The 16,991-nt window shown below is 41.9% G+C and overlaps 1 protein-coding gene across 1 annotated transcript in view; it reads left to right on the forward strand.

Moving 5' to 3' along the window:
• LOC139753306 (post-GPI attachment to proteins factor 2-like) overlaps positions 1-16,991 on the forward strand; it is a 146,807-nt gene that overhangs the window by 59,241 nt on the left and 70,575 nt on the right. Inside the window, exon 5 of the mRNA XM_071669612.1 lies at positions 2,916-3,046. Coding sequence (XP_071525713.1) covers positions 2,916-3,046 — 131 coding nt within the window. The remainder of the gene's footprint in view (positions 1-2,915; positions 3,047-16,991) is intronic.

The raw sequence follows: 16,991 nt of genomic DNA on the forward strand, positions 1-16,991 counted from the left end.
ATCTTTGCTCACTCATTCTTTCCATGTGACCAAACCATTTCAAAACACCCTCTTCTGCTCTCTCAACCACACTCTTTTTATTACCACACATCTCTCTTACCTTATTATTACTTACTCGATCAAACCATCTCACACCACTTATTGTCCTTAAACATCTCATTTCCAGCACATCCACCCTCCTCTGCACAACTCTATCTATAGCCCATGCCTTGCAACCATATAACATTGTTGGAACCACTATTCCTTCAAACATACCCATTTTTGCTTTCCGAGATAATGTTCTCGACTTCCACACATTTTTCAACGCTCCCAGAACTTTCGCCCCCTCCCCCACCCTATGATTCACTTCCGCTTCCATGGTTCCATCTGCTGCCAAATCCACTCCCAGATATCTAAAACACTTTACTTCCTCCAGTTTTTCTCCATCCAAACTTACTTCCCAATTGACTTGTCCCTCAACCCTACTGTACCTAATAACCTTGCTTTTATTCACATTTACTCTCAGCTTTCTTCTTTATGTAGGTTTTTTTTTTGTTGACTTTCCTGTTTAGGGGTTATGTTGGTTTGCAGCTGATTTTTAGTAGTGTCTCTTGAGCATATAGTATGTTCTTTGAGAGAAGGGATTTCATTGAATGGGTTAGGAGTGCTTCATTAGTTGGGGTGGGCTGGTGCAATAAGGGTGGATTTTCTTTAATCTGTGCCAGAATTGGTTGCTTTCAGTCTTGTGATTGACTGTGTTGGAGTGCCAATTTTCTGTTTGTCTTTCAGTAATAAGGTTAGTGATAGTATTATTTAGTGTTCTGATTTGTTCTATTTTTATTGATTGAGAGTGGTTGTGTTTACATTGGTTTCTTTGCTTTATGATTTGTGTAACTTGTGGGGAGAGATTTGGGTTATATTTCTTTCTGTGGCATTATGGTATGTGTTTTTTGCTGGCTTGGTTGGAGATATTGATGAAGTGTGATACTGCATGATCTGGTGATGAGAAATCATCTATGCTGAAGTTTTAAAGCCTCTTTTCTAGATATTTAATGAAGGCTAAGCAGTCTGCTTTCCTGTAGTTTCTGTAATTTTTTTTGTGGTTGTGTTGATTGGATGGGCTAGTTGGAGTGTTAAGATGGGCAACTAATCAGAGGACAGTTCATGTAGCATGCTTCAGTTGGTCCTTGTGAGTAGTGCTTGTGAGGAAAATGAGATGTCTGTTGAGGTCAGTTGCTGGGGTTGGTGGGATGGGAGTCTTGTTGGCTTGATGGATGGGTTGTGGGTATTAGAGGTTATAGTTGGGTTATGAGTAGTTTCCCTTAGGGTACATAGGTGTGAGAGTTGTGGCAAGTGGAATGATGGACATCGAAATCAACAAAGATATGTTTTTGGTATTCTGGTGAGATTTTGCAGTTAGGGAGTATATTTTGGGGGAGGTCGACATTTGGAAGGGGTAGATGTGTTTGTTGATTATGTTGCAGTCGGTACTGTGAAGTTGTTGTTTTTAATGAGTAATATCTCTAGGGGTGTTGCTGGTGTTTGTGAGCTGGTTAGTGGTGTCAGTGATGTTAGAGAAAAGTATTGTAAGATGGATGAGTGTTTTGAGACCTTTTCCTTTTCCTTGTTGTCTGTCATTTCTTGCGGTTATGTTACAGTAGAAGAGTGGGAGCGTAGATTTGGGTATAAGTCTGGTTTCTTGGATGAGGGCTATGTGGATATTGTTTTCTTTGATTTAAGTATTCTTGTATGTTTGTTTTTGATGTCACTGGTGTTGAGCTGTAACATGTTTTGTTAATTGCTTAGGTTTTATAATGCAGAATGGTTTGTTTGTGAAAAGTAGTAGTTTGCATTCTTTGATGGTGTTTGCTGGATGTTTGTGCTGTAGATAAGAGGGTTTGTAATGGGGTTTTAGGTGTTGCTTTCCATGTGGTTGCTGCATTTTGAGTGTTCTGAATAGTCTCTAATGGATAACATTGATGTGCAGTGGAAATATTATCGATGGATGGTCATCAATCAAGTTCCCTCATTTTATGCCAGTCTCCTTTTCAGTATGCCCACCATAACTTATCATATGTTTTGACTGGCCAAAAGTTTGTAAAGCTTCTTTTCATAAAACACAGAGCAAATGTGATTATAACTTTACAGAAGTGATTAATGGATGGTCTTATGTCAGGCTTCTCATTTTGTGCCAATCTGACATTTTGTTTGGGTACCAGGCCATATTGGTCAGATGAGTAGTATAGGGTCACCTCATCATCTGGAACTCCCTTTGGGGTGGCCATAGCAATAGTCTTCATAAGTAGTGAACTCCAGTGCTGCTTCTTATCCTTTAGTGCTTCACCTGTAACATGCCACTGGCAGAGGGCAACTCTAGTGCAGTGTTTGCAGAGGCTCCTACCTAATATTCCTACTGACTACTTCTGCCTAAAGATCCTGCTTAATGTTTCTAACCTACTACTTCTACCCAATGTTTATACCTAATGGTCATAAATGTTCCTGCCAACTTCTTCTGTCTATTGCTTTTACCATTTTGCTGAAAGGCAGTGCTAGCAAATAGTGCTTACTGCAGGAAAATTTGGAGTTATGACGAGTGAGTTGTGCAAGTTAAGTGTAGTCAAGTATTATGTAAGATGAGAGATTGTGTGTTTTTGGACAGAATGCCTGTAGTCTACATGTGGGTGAGGCAGAAAGAAAAGTCAGCTACCAGGGTCAGAGGATTGCATCTTGACAACCAATGAAGTGTTGGTTCACTATGCATCCTTCACTAACCCTCCCAGTACCCAGGGGGCTGGTACTGGTAACACACATCCCTGGTCGTTGGCTGCTTGCCTACTACCTACCATCTAGGGTATGCTTAATATGAATCTTGAAATTCATGTATTTTTTCTGTATCCTATTATTGGCATTATTTTATACTGTTTTACTGTTTGCAGATGTTCACAAGGTATTCTTTATTGTGTTCATGGTGTGCAGTGAGTTATACATGGTGCTGACTTGTCTGCTACTGAAGGATAATGCAAGGCGACTTACTACTCCTCTAGAACGCTTGGCTTATCTAAAGAAGGTAAGACGTAACAAGAATGATATATTGTGTCTGTAAATGTGTAACCATTTTTATGCATAGAAGAGGAGATGGCAGGGGCAACGACATGACATGCCCCAATTGTGGCTTTCTTGGATGAATGGAAAAATGAAGCATATGAGAAAAAGCTTTGCACTGTGGCAGTATCTTAACCAGTGAGGTAGGAGGTGCTGCTACTGTGAAAAGTATAAATAGCTCAAAATTGGGAAGAATGTCAAGTTTCAGTACTAGAGTATCCAAATCTCACCCCGCCTTCTTATGTTGACTTCATTTACATCATTTAGGGGTGAAACTAAAGAGGGAGGCATTGCCCAACTCCATTAGGGCAGTCCTTTTCAATTTAGACAAACCTTTGAGGTGTGCTGTGACTTTTTACTTTTGGGGCAATTTTGGAGCCTCGCTGTCTGGGAGCAGTGTGCTGGAGTTGCCCTCAGTCAGTGAACTGTCAAGGGTGAGGCACAGAAGGCTAAGAAGCTGCACTGGTCTCTAGCAGTTATGCTGAGAATTAAAAGAGGCAAGGGATTGAGAGAGATAGCACTGAATGTGAATGGGATGACTGGTGAGAATAAAAGGAGGGAGCTTGTGGAAAGGTTTAAAAGTTGTAGCTTGGATGTACTGGGGATTGGGGAAACCCATATCCTTTGGGAGGGTGTGTTAAGTGAAAATGGAAATGATGAATGCATGTTATGGGAGGGCATGGAAAGGTGTGTGGTATGAATAGGAATGATTGAACATTATCAGGGAAGATGGAACAGATGTGCAATTCTGCTGTCACCAAGAGTGTGGGAGGGTGTTACAGACCATGGTTGGAGTGGATTAAAAATAGTTTGGGTGAAAGGGAAGATTAGGATTGTGAAGTATGCATGGGTATGTGTATATGTGCCTGTGAATATGAAGACTGTACGAGGTAAGAATAAAATCAAGTTATTTTGTAGGTATTTGTACGGAGATGAGTTTATTTCTCGCAAACACCTTTTTTCATCACAAGATGATCCACAGATATACATGGATGAGGAATAATGGAAGAGAAGAGCAAAAAGCTTGGTTGACTGTGGTAGTGGATGAAAAATTTGAGAAAGGCTGTGCTGGATGCTAGAGTTGTGAGGGGATTCTTTGGAGACTGACCATTTCACAGTCCTTGTGGGGATAAGGATCAGGGAGAAGTGGAGGTATGGAGTAAGAAAGAATGGAGCGGTAAAGGTGAGAAGTGAAATGAATCGGAAGAATTGCAGGGAGGAGCATGAAAGGAAGGTAACTGAAAGCTTAGATGGAATTGCAGTGAATGTAGGAATGCAGCCATGCGTGAATGAGGTGTCTAAAATATTTAGAGAAATACTATTAAAAGTTGTAAATTGGTAGTTGGATACAAGGTTGTGAGATATATGAATAAAAAGGGCAATGCGTGGTTGATATAAGTGATAAGAAATGCTGCAAAAGAGAAGAAAAAGCATGTGTGTACCAGTTGAAGTTCAGCAAAGGAGTGAAGAATATGAAATATGAAAGCAGAATGTTAAGAAGATGATAGTGGAAAGCAAAGAAAGAGTCGTTGATGATTTTGGAAGAAAGTTTAGTGAGAAGTTTTGGGGATAATAAGAAACTGTACTGGAAGGAGGTGCAAAAGGTGGATGTAAGAGTGATGTTAATGTGACAAGTAAGAAAGGTGAGTTGCTGAATCAAAAGGAGGAAGGGAAAGGAAGATGGAAAGAGTATTTTGAAGAACTGATGAATATGGGAGAAGGGAAGGAAGAGGATACAAATGCAAGAACTTTTTTTTTAGCAAAAATGGAGGTAAGAAGGGCAATAATGAGGCTGAAGGTAGGAAAAGCACCTGGAGTGGATAGGGTTACAGCTGAAATGCTGAAGTATGAAGGTGAAAATGTGATAGAGTTGAAATGCTGAAGTATGAAGGTGAAAATGTGATAGAGTAGATGCATCTGATATGTAATTGAGCATGGAAACAGAAGGTTGTGGCTGAGGATTGGTTGAAAGTTTATATTGCTCCTTTATTCAAAGGAAAATGTGCTTATGATGTATTTGGCAATTGTAGAAAATAAGTCTGTTAAGTATAACAGGAAAACTGCGTGCAAGAATGTTAATTGATAGAGTGATGGAAATGCAGACTAAGTGTAGAGCAAGGGGGTTTTAGGAAACTAGGGGATGTGTGGATCAGATTTTTGTTGTAAAATTGACCAATGGAAAAGTATTTAGCAAAAGGTAAGAAGTTGTATTCAGTTTTTATGAATTTGGAGAAAGCGTATGACTGAATCAAGTGAAATGCTTTATGGGATGTGTTATGGATATATGGGTTAGGGGGACAACTGTTGGATGGTGTTAAAGCCTTCTATAGAGGAGCAAATGCATGTGTGAGAGTAGATGGAGAGTTGAGTGAGAGTTTTGGGATACATGTAGGTGTGAGGCAGGGCTGTGTGATGTCACTGTGGCTTTTCACTATATATATGGATGGAGTGATGAGAGAGATGAAAGCAAAACTTGGGAAAAGGTTTGCAGAGATGGAGTTTGGTGGTGAGGTATGGTGGCTAGTGACAAGCCTGTATGCAGATGATGCTATGCTGTTTGCTAAGAGTGAAGAAGAGTTGCAGAAGGTTGTATGTGTGTTTTGTGATGCATGTAATAAGCATAGGCAGTTGAAGGTAAATGCAAATAAAAGTAACATTGTTTGAAAGGAAAGAAGAGTAAAAGAATTTATTATTATTTGTTTATTACACCCAATTGCTGTTTCCCTGCTTCAAGTGAGGTAGCGCCAGGAACAGACAAAGAATGGTCTATCCACTCGTATACACACATATATGCATAAATGCTCATACACCTGCATATACATACATATACATGTCAACATATACACACATATACACATATTCACATGTACATATTCATACTTTCTTACCTTCATCCAGGCACTACCCTGCCCCACAAAAAGGGAGCTGTGGTTTCGGGCATTATTACATGACAGCTAGAGACTGAGTGTGAATGAATGGGGCCTTTGTTGTCTTTTCCTAGCACTACCTCGCACACATGAGGGGGGAGGGGGATGTTATTCCATGTGTGGCAAGGTGGCGATGGGAATAAATAAAGGCAGACAGTATGAATTATGTACATGTGTATATATGTATATGTCTGTGTGTGTATATATATGTGTACATTGAGATGTATAGGTATGTATATTTGCGTGTGTGGACGTGTATGTATATATATATATATATATATATATATATATATATATATATGTGTCTGGGGATGGGTTGGGCCATTTCTTTCGTCTGTTTCCTTGCGCTACCTCGCAAACGCGGGAGACAATGACAAAGCAAATAAAATGAATAATACATATTTATTTATTATTTATTTATTTTGCTTTGTCGCTGTCTCCCGTGTTAGCGAGGTAGCGCAAGGAAACAGACGAAAGAATGGCCCAACCCGCCCACATACACATGTATATACATACATGTCCACACACGCACCATATACATACCTATACATCTCAATGTACACATATATATACACACACAGACATATACATATATACACATGTACATAATTCATACTGTCTGCCTTTGTTTGTTCCCATTGCCACCTCGCCACACATGGAATAAAAACCCCCTCCCCCTCATGTGTGCGAGGTAGCACTAGGAAAAACACCAAAGGCCCCATTCGTTCACACTCAGTCTCTAGCTGTCATGTAATAATGCACTGAAACCACAGCTCCCTTTCCACATCCAGGCCCCACACACTTTGCATGGTTTACGCCAGATGCTTCATATGCCCTGGTTCAATCCATTGACAGCAAGTCGACCCCGGTATACCACATCGTTCCAATTCACTCTATTCCTTGCACGCCTTTCACCCTCCTGCATGTTCAGGCCCCGATCACTCAAAATCTTTTTCACTCCATCTTTCCACCTCCAATTTGGTCTCCCACTTCTCCTCGTTCCCTCCACCTCTGACACATATACCCTCTTGGTCAATCTTTCCCCACTCATTCTCTCCATGTGACCAAACCATTTCAAAACACCCTCTTCTACTCTCTCAACCACACTCTTTTTATTTCCACACATCTCTCTCACCCTTACATTACTTACTTGATCAAACCACCTCACACCACATATTGTCCTCAAACATCTCATTTCCAGCACATCCACCCTCCTGCGCACAACTCTATCCATAGCCCACGCCTCGCAACCATACAACATTGTTGGAACCACTATTCCTTCAAACATACCCATTTTTGCTTTTCGAGATAATGTTCTCGACTTCCAAACATTCTTCAAGGCACCCAGAATTTTCGCCCCCTCCCCCACCCTATGATTCACTTCCACTTCCATGGTTCCATCCGCTGCCAGATCCACTCCCAGATATCTAAAACACTTTACATCCTCCAGCTTTTCTCCATTCAAACTTACCTCCCAATTGACTTGACCCTCAACCCTACTGTACCTAATAACCTTGCTCTTATTCACATTTACTCTTAACTTTCTTCTTTCACACACTTTACCAAACTCAGTCACCAGCTTCTGCAGTTTCTTACATGAATCAGACACCAGCGCCGTATCATCAGCAAACAACAACTGACTCACTTCCCAAGCTCTCTCATCCACAACAGACTTCATACTTGCCCCTCTTTCCAAAACTCTTGCATTCACCTCCCTAACAACCCCATCCATAAACAAATTAAACAACCATGGAGACATCACACACCCCTGCCACAAACCTACATTCACTGAGAACCAATCACTTTCCTCTCTTCCTACACGTACACATGCCTTACATCCTCGATAAAAACTTTTCACTGCTTCTAACAACTTGCCTCCCACACTATACATTCTTAATACCTTCCACAGAGCATCTCTATCAACTCTATCATATGCCTTCTCCAGATCCATAAATGCTACATACAAATCCATTTGTTTTTCTAAGTATTTCTCGCATACATTCTTCAAAGTAAACACCTGATCCACACATCCTCTACCACTTCTGAAACCACACTGCTCTTCCCCAATCTGATGCTCTGTACATGCCTTCACCCTCTCAATCAATACCCTCCCATATAATTTACCAGGAATACTCAACAAACTTATACCTCTGTAATTTGAGCACTCACTCTTATCCCCTTTGCCTTTGTACAAAGGCACTATGCAAGCAATCCGCCAATCCTCAGGCACCTCACCATGAATCATACATACATTAGATAACCTTACCAACCAGTCAACAATACAGTCACCCCCTTTTTTAATAAATTCCACTGCAATGCCATCCAAACCTGTTGCTTTGCCGGCTTTCATCTTCCGTAAAGCTTTTACTCCCTCTTCTCTATTTACCAAATCATTTTCCCTAACCCTCTCACTTTGCACACCACCTCGACCACACCCTATGTCTGCCACTCTATCATCAAACACATTCATCAACAAACCTTCAGAATACTCACTCCATCTCCTTCTCACATCACCACTACTTGTTATCACCTCCCCATTTGCGCCCTTCACTGAAGTTCCCATTTGCTCCCTTGTCTTACGCACTTTATTTAACTCCTTCCAGAACATCTTTTTTTTCTCCCTAAAATTTAGTGATACTCTCTCACCTTGTTGCTGTCTCCTGCATTATATATATGGCAGTTGAGGGAATAATTGGTGGACATAGGGTGTTCAGGGTTGTAAATGGAAATGGTGAAGAGTTTGTAGACTTATGTGCTGAAAAAGGACTGGTGATTGGGAATACTTGGTTTAAAAAGAGAGATATACATAAGTATACGTATGTAAGTAGGAGAGATGGCCATTGAGCATTAGTGGATTACGTGTTAATTGATAGCCACGCGAAAGAGACTTTTGGATGTTAATGTGCTGAGAGGTGCAACAGGAGGGATGTCTGATCATTATCTAGTGGAGGCGAACCTGAAGATTTATAGATGTTTTCAGAAAAGAAGAGAGAATGTTGGGGTAAAGAGGGTGGTGAGATTAAGTGATCTTGGGAAGGAGACCTGTGTGAGGAAGTACCAGGAGCGACTGAGTACAGAATGGGAAAAGGTGAGAACAAAGGAGGAAAGGGGAGTGGGGGAGGAATGGGATGTATTTTGAGAAGCAGTGATGACTTGTGCAGAAGATGCTTGTGGCATGAGAAGCGTGGGAGGTGGGCAGATTAGAATGGGTAGTGAGTGGTGGGATGAAGAAGTAAGATTATTAGTGAAAGAGAAGAGAGAGAGGCATTTGGACGATTTATGCAGGGAAATAATGCAAATGATTGGGGGATGTATAAGATAAAGAGGCAGGATGTCAAGAGAAGGGTGCAAGAGGTGAAAAAGAGGGCAAATGAGAGTTGGGGTGAGAGAGTATCATTAAATTATAGGGAGAATAAGTAGATGTTTTGGAAGGAGGTAAATAAAGTGCATGGGACGGGAACAGATGGGAACTTCAGTGAAGGGGGCTAATGGGGAGGTGATAACAATTAGTGGTGATGTGAGAAGGAGATTGAGTGAGTATTTTGAAGATTTGTTGAATATGTTTGATGATAGAGTGGCAGGTATTGGGTGTTTTGATCGAGGTGGTGTGCAAACACTGAACACCCCATGTACATCAATTATTCCCTCAACTGCCACATTACTCACCTTTGCATTCAAATCACCCATCACTATAACCCGGTCTCGTGCATCAAAACTACTAGCACACTCACTCAGCTGCTCCCAAACCACTTGCCTCTCATGATGTTTCTTCTCATACCCAGGTGCATATCCATCAATAATCACCCATCTCTCTCCATCCACTTTCAGTTTTACCCATATCAATCTAGAATTTACTTTATTACACACTATCACATACTCCCACCACTCCTGTTTCAGGAGTAGTGCTACTCCTTCCCTTGCTCTTGTCCTCTCACCAACCCCTGACTTTACTCCCAAGATATTCCCAAACCACTCTTCCCCTTTACCCTTGAGCTTCATTTCACTTGGAGCCAAAACATCCAGGTTCCTTTCCTCAAACATACTACCTAACTCTCCTTTTTTCTCATCTTGGTTAAATCCACACACATTTAGACAACGCAATCTGAGCCTTTGAGGAGGATGAGCACTCCCTATGTGACTCCTTCTTCTGTTTCCCCTTTAAAAAGTTAAAATACGAGGGGAGGGTTCCTAGCCCTCTGCGCCCGTCCCCTTTAGTCGCCTTCTACGACACATGAGGAATTCATGGGAAGCATCCTTTCTCCCCTATCCCCAGAGATAAATATAAATAAATAATTATGTATATATAGGCTGAGATGGGGTGTCTAAATGTGTGTGGATGTAAACAAGATGAAAAGAAAAGACAGATAGGTAGTATGTTTTAGGAAAGGAACCTGGATGTTTTGGCTCTGAGTGAAACGAAGGTAAAGGGTAAGAGTGCTTTAGGAATCTTTTGGGAGTAAAATCAGAAGTTGGTGAGAGGACAAGAGCAAAGGAAGGAGTAGCACTACTGAAACAGGAGTTGTGGGAGTATGTGATAGAGTGTAAGATAGTACACTCTAGATTGATATGGGTAAAACTGAAAGTGGATGGAGAGAGACAGGTGATTATTGATGCATATGCAAAGATCAAGAGAGGTAAGTGTTTTAGGAGCAGTTGAGTAGGTGTGTTAGCAGTTTTCATGCATGAGGTGCAAGAGGTGAAAAAGAGGGCAAATGAGAGTTGGGGTGAGAGAGTAACATTAAATTTTAGGGAGAATAAAAAGATGTTCTGGAAGGAGGTAAATAAAGTGCGTAAGACAAGGGAGCAAATGGGAACTTCAGTGAAGGGCGCTAATGGGGAGGTGATAACAAGTAGTGGTGATGTGAGAAGGAGATGGAGTGAGTATTTTGAAGGTTTGTTGAATGTGTTTGATGATAGAGTGGCAGATATAGGGTGTTTTGGTCGAGGTGGTGTGTAAAGTGAGAGGGTTAGGGAAAATGATTTGGTAAACAGAGAAGAGGTAGTAAAAGCTTTGCGGAAGATGAAAGCCGGCAAGGCAGCAGGTTTGGATGGTATTGCAGTGGAATTTATTAAAAAAGGGGGTGACTGTATTGTTGACTGGTTGGTAAGGTTATTTAATGTATGTATGACTCATGGTGAGATGCCTGAGGATTGGCGGAATGCGTGCATAGTGCCATTGTACAAAGGCAAAGGGGATAAGAGTGAGTGCTCAAATTACAGAGGTATAAGTTTGTTGAGTATTCCTGGTAAATTATATGGGAAGGTATTGATTGAGACGGTGAAGGCATGTACAGAGCATCAGATTTGGGAAGAGCAGTGTGGTTTCAGAAGTGGTAGAGGATGTGTGGATCAGGTGTTTGCTTTAAAGAATGTATGTGAGAAATACTTATAAAAGCAAATGGATTTGTATGTAGCATTTATGGATCTAGAGAACGCATATAATAGAGTTGATAGAGATGCTCTGTGGAAGGTATTAAGAATATATGGTGTGGAAGGCAAGTTGTTAGAAGCAGTGAAAAGTTTTTATCAAGGATGTAAGGCATGTGTACGTGTAGGAAGAGAGGAAAGTGATTGGTTCTCAGTGAATGTAGGTTTGCGGCAGGGGTGTGTGATGTCTCCATGGTTGTTTAATTTGTTTATGGATGGGGTTGTTAGGGAGGTGATTGCAAGAGTTTTGGAAAGAGGGGCAAGTATGAAGTCTGTTGTGGATGAGAGAGCTTGGGAAGTGAGTCAGTTGTTGTTTGCTGATGATACAGCGCTGGTGGCTGATTCATGTGAGAAACTGCAGAAGCTGGTGACTGAGTTTGGTAAAGTGTGTGAAAGAAGAAAGTTAAGAGTAAATGTGAATAAGAGCAAGGTTATTAGGTACAGTAGGGTTGAGGGTCAAGTCAATTGGGAGGTAAGTTTGAATGGAGAAAAACTGGAGGAAGGAAAGTGTTTTAGATATCTGTGAGTGGATCTGGCAGCGAATGGAACCATGGAAGCGGAAGTGAATCATAGGTTGGGGGAGGGGGCGAAAATCCTGGGAGCCTTGAAGAATGTTTAGAAGTCGAGAACATTATCTCCAAAAGCAAAAATGGGTATGTTTGAAGGAATAGTGATTCCAACAATGTTATATGGTTGCGAGGTGTGGGCTATGGATAGAGTTGTGCGCAGGAGGGTGGATGTGCTGAAAATGAGATGTTTGAGGACAATGTGTGGTGTGAGGTGTTTTGATCGAGTAAGTAATGAAGGGTAAGAGAGATTTCTTTTTTTTTTTTTTTTTTTTTTGCTTTGTCGCTGTCTCCCGCATTTGCGAGGTAGCGCAAGGAAACAGACGAAAGAAATGGCCCAACCCACCCCCATACACATGTATATACATACGTCCACACATGCAAATATACATACCTACACAGCTTTCCATGGTTTACCCCAGACGCTTCACATGCCCCGATTCAATCCACTGACAGCACGTCAACCCCGGTATACCACATCGCTCCAATTCACTGTATTCCTTGCCCTCCTTTCACCCTCCTGCATGTTAAGGCCCCGATCACACAAAATCTTTTTCACTCCATCTTTCCACCTCCAATTTGGTCTCCCTCTTCTCCGCGTTCCCTCTACCACTGACACATATATCCTCTTGGTCAATCTTTCCTCACTCATTCTCTCCACGTGCCCAAACCATTTCAAAACACCCTCTTCTGCTCTCTCAACCACGCTCTTTTTATTTCCACACATCTCTCTTACCCTTACGTTACTTACTCGATCAAACCACCTCACACCACACATTGTCCTCAAACATCTCATTTCCAGCACATCCATCCTCCTGCGCACAACTCTATCCATAGCCCACGCCTCGCAACCATACAACATTGTTGGAACCACTATTCCTTCAAACATACCCATTTTTGCTTTCCGAGATAATGTTCTCGACTTCCACACATTCTTCAAGGCTCCCAGAATTTTCGCCCCCTCCCCCACCCTATGATCCACTTCCGCTTCCATGGTTCCATCCGCTGCCAGATCCACTCCCAGATATCTAAAACACTTTACTTCCTCCAGTTTTTCTCCATTCAAACTTACCTCCCAATTGACTTGACCCTCAACCCTACTGTACCTAATAACCTTGCTCTTATTCACATTTACTCTTAACTTTCTTCTTTCACACACTTTACCAAACTCAGTCACCAGCTTCTGCAGTTTCTCACATGAATCAGCCACCAGCGCTGTATCATCAGCGAACAACAACTGACTCACTTCCTAAGCTCTCTCATCCCCAACAGACTTCATACTTGCCCCTCTTTCCAAAACTCATGCATTCACCTCCCTAACAACCCCATCCATAAACAAATTAAACAACCATGGAGACATCACACACCCCTGCCGCAAACCTACATTCACTGAGAACCAATCACTTTCCTCTCTTCCTACACGTACACATGCCTTACATCCTCGATAAAAACTTTTCACTGCTTCTAACAACTTGCCTCCCACACCATATATTCTTAATACCTTCCACAGAGCATCTCTATCAACTCTATCATATGCCTTCTCCAGATCCATAAATGCTACATACAAATCCATTTGCTTTTCTAAGTATTTCTCCCATACATTCTTCAAAGCAAACACTTGATCCACACATCCTCTACCACTTCTGAAACCACACTGCTCTTCCCCAATCTGATGCTCTGTACATGCCTTCACCCTCTCAATCAATACCCTCCCATATAATTTACCAGGAATACTCAACAAACTTATACCTCTGTAATTTGAGCACTCACTCTTATCCCCTTTGCCTTTGTACAATGGCACTATGCACGCATTCCGCCAATCCTCAGGCACCTCACCGTGAGTCATACATACATTAAATAACTTTACCAACCAGTCAACAATACAGTCACCCCCTTTTTTAATAAATTCCACTGCAATACCATCCAAACCTGCTGCCTTGCTGGCTTTCATCTTCCGCAAAGCTTTTACTACCTCTTCTCTGTTTACCAAATCATTTTCCCTAACCCTCTCACTTTGCACACCACCTCGACCAAAACACCATATATCTGCCACTCTATCATCAAACACATTCAACAAACCTGGGAGTGGATCTTGCAGCGGATGGAACCATGGAAGCGGAAGTGGATCATAGGGTGGGTGAGGGGGCGAAAATTCTGGGAGCCTTGAAGAATGTGTGGAAGTCAAGAACATTATCTCGGAAAGCAAATATGAGTATGTTTGATGGAATAGTGGTTCCAACAATGTTGTATGGTTGCGAGACGTGGACTATGGATAGAGTTGTGCGCAGGAGGATGGATGTGCTGGAAATGAGATGTTTGAGGACAATGTGTGGTGTGAGGTGGTTTGATCGAGTAAGTAACGTAAGGGTAAGAGAGATGTGTGGAAATAAAAAGAGCGTGGTTGAGAGAGCAGAAGAGGGTGTTTTGAAATGGTTTGGGCACATGGAGAGAATGAGTGAGGAAAGATTGACCAAGAGGATATATGTGTCGGAGGTGGGGGGAACGAGGAGAAGAGGGAGACCAAATTGGAGGTGGAAAGATGGAGTGAAAAAGATTTTGTGTGATCGGGGCCTGAACATGCAGGAGGGTGAAAGGAGGGCAAGGAATAGAGTGAATTAGAGTGATATGGTATACCGGGGTTGACGTGCTGTCAGTAGATTAAAGCGGGGCATGTGAAGCGTCTGGGGTAAACCATGGAAAGCTGTGTAGGTATGTATATTTTGCATGTGTGGACGTATGTATATACATGTGTATGGGGGTGGGTTGGGCCATTTCTTTCGTCTGTTTCCTTGCGCTACATCGCAAACGCGGGAGACAGCGGCAAAAAAAAAAAATATATATATATATATATATATATATATATATATATATATATATATATATATATATATATATACACACACACACACACACACATATATATTTTTTTTTTTTTTTTTTATACTTTGTCGCTGTCTCCCGCGTTTGCGAGGTAGCGCAAGGAAACAGACGAAAGAAATGGCCCAACCCCCCCCATACACATGTACATACACACGTCCACACACGCAAATATACATACCTACACAGCTTTCCATGGTTTACCCCAGACGCTTCACATGCCTTGATTCAATCCACTGACAGCACGTCAACCCCTGTATACCACATCGCTCCAATTCACTCTATTTCTTGCCCTCCTTTCACCCTCCTGCATGTTCAGGCCCCGATCACACAAAATCCTTTTCACTCCATCTTTCCACCTCCAATTTGGTCTCCCTCTTCTCCTCGTTCCCTCCACCTCCGACACATATATCCTCTTGGTCAATCTTTCCTCACTCATTCTCTCCATGTGCCCAAACCATTTCAAAACACCCTCTTCTGCTCTCTCCACCACGCTCTTTTTATTTCCACACATCTCTCTTACCCTTACGTTACTTACTCGATCAAACCACCTCACACCACACATTGTCCTCAAACATCTCATTTCCAGCACATCCATCCTCCTACGCACAACTCTATCCATAGCCCACGCCTCGCAACCATACAACATTGTTGGAACTACTATTCCTTCAAACATACCCATTTTTGCTTTCCGGGATAATGTTCTCGACTTCCACACATTTTTCAAGGCTCCCAAAATTTTCGCCCCCTCCCCCACCCTATGATCCACATCCGCTTCCATGGTTCCATCCGCTGACAGATCCACTCCCAGATATCTAAAACACTTCACTTCCTCCAGCCTCTCACCATTCAAACTCACCTCCCAATTGACTTGACCCTCAACCCTACTGTACCTAATAACCTTGCTCTTATTGACATTTACTCTTAACTTTCTTCTTCCACACACTTTACCAAACTCAGTCACCAGCTTCTGCAGTTTCTCACATGAATCCGCCACCAGCGCTGTATCATCAGCGAACAACAACTGACTCACTTCCCAAGCTCTCTCATCCCCAACAGACTTCATACTTGCCCCTCTTTCCAGGACTCTTGCATTTACCTCCCTAACAACCCCATCCATAAACAAATTAAACAACCATGGAGACATCACACACCCCTGCCGCAAACCTACATTCACTGAGAACCAATCACTTTCCTCTCTTCCTACACGTACACATGCCTTACATCCTCGATAAAAACTTTTCACTGCTTCTAACAACTTGCCTCCCACACCATATATTCTTAATACCTTCCACAGAGCATCTCTATCAACTCTATCATATGCCTTCTCCAGATCCATAAATGCTACATACAAATCCATTTGCTTTTCTAAGTATTTCTCACATACATTCTTCAAAGCAAACACCTGATCCACACATCCTCTACCACTTCTGAAACCACACTGCTCTTCCCCAATCTGATGCTCTGTACATGCCTTCACCCTCTCAATCAATACCCTCCCATATAATTTACCAGGAATACTCAACAAACTTATACCTCTGTAATTTGAGCACTCACTCTTATCCCCTTTGCCTTTGTACAATGGCACTATGCAAGCATTCCGCCAATCCTCAGGCACCTCACCATGAGTCATACATACATTAAATAACCTTACCAACCAGTCAACAATACAGTCACCCCCTTTTTTAATAAGTTCCACTGCAATACCATCCAAACCTGCTGCCTTGCCTGCCATATATATATATGTATTTATTTATTTATTTTGCTTTGTCGCTGTCTTACGCGTTTGCGAGGTAGCGCAAGGAAACAGACGAAAGAAATGGCCCAACCCACCCCCATACACATGTATATACACACACGTCCACACATGCAAATATACATACCTATACATCTCAATGTACACATATATACACACACACAGACACATACATATATACCCATGCACACAATTCACACTGTCTGCCTTTATTCATTCCCATCGCCACCTCGCCATACATGGAATACCATCCCCCTCCCCCCTCATATGTGTGGGTAGCGCTAGGAAAACACAACAAAGGCCTCATATTTTCACACTCAGTCTCTAGCTGTCATGCAATAATGCCCGAAACCACAG

This window comes from Panulirus ornatus, chromosome 2 (assembly GCF_036320965.1).
Source record: "Panulirus ornatus isolate Po-2019 chromosome 2, ASM3632096v1, whole genome shotgun sequence".
Lineage (NCBI taxonomy): Eukaryota > Metazoa > Arthropoda > Malacostraca > Decapoda > Palinuridae > Panulirus > Panulirus ornatus.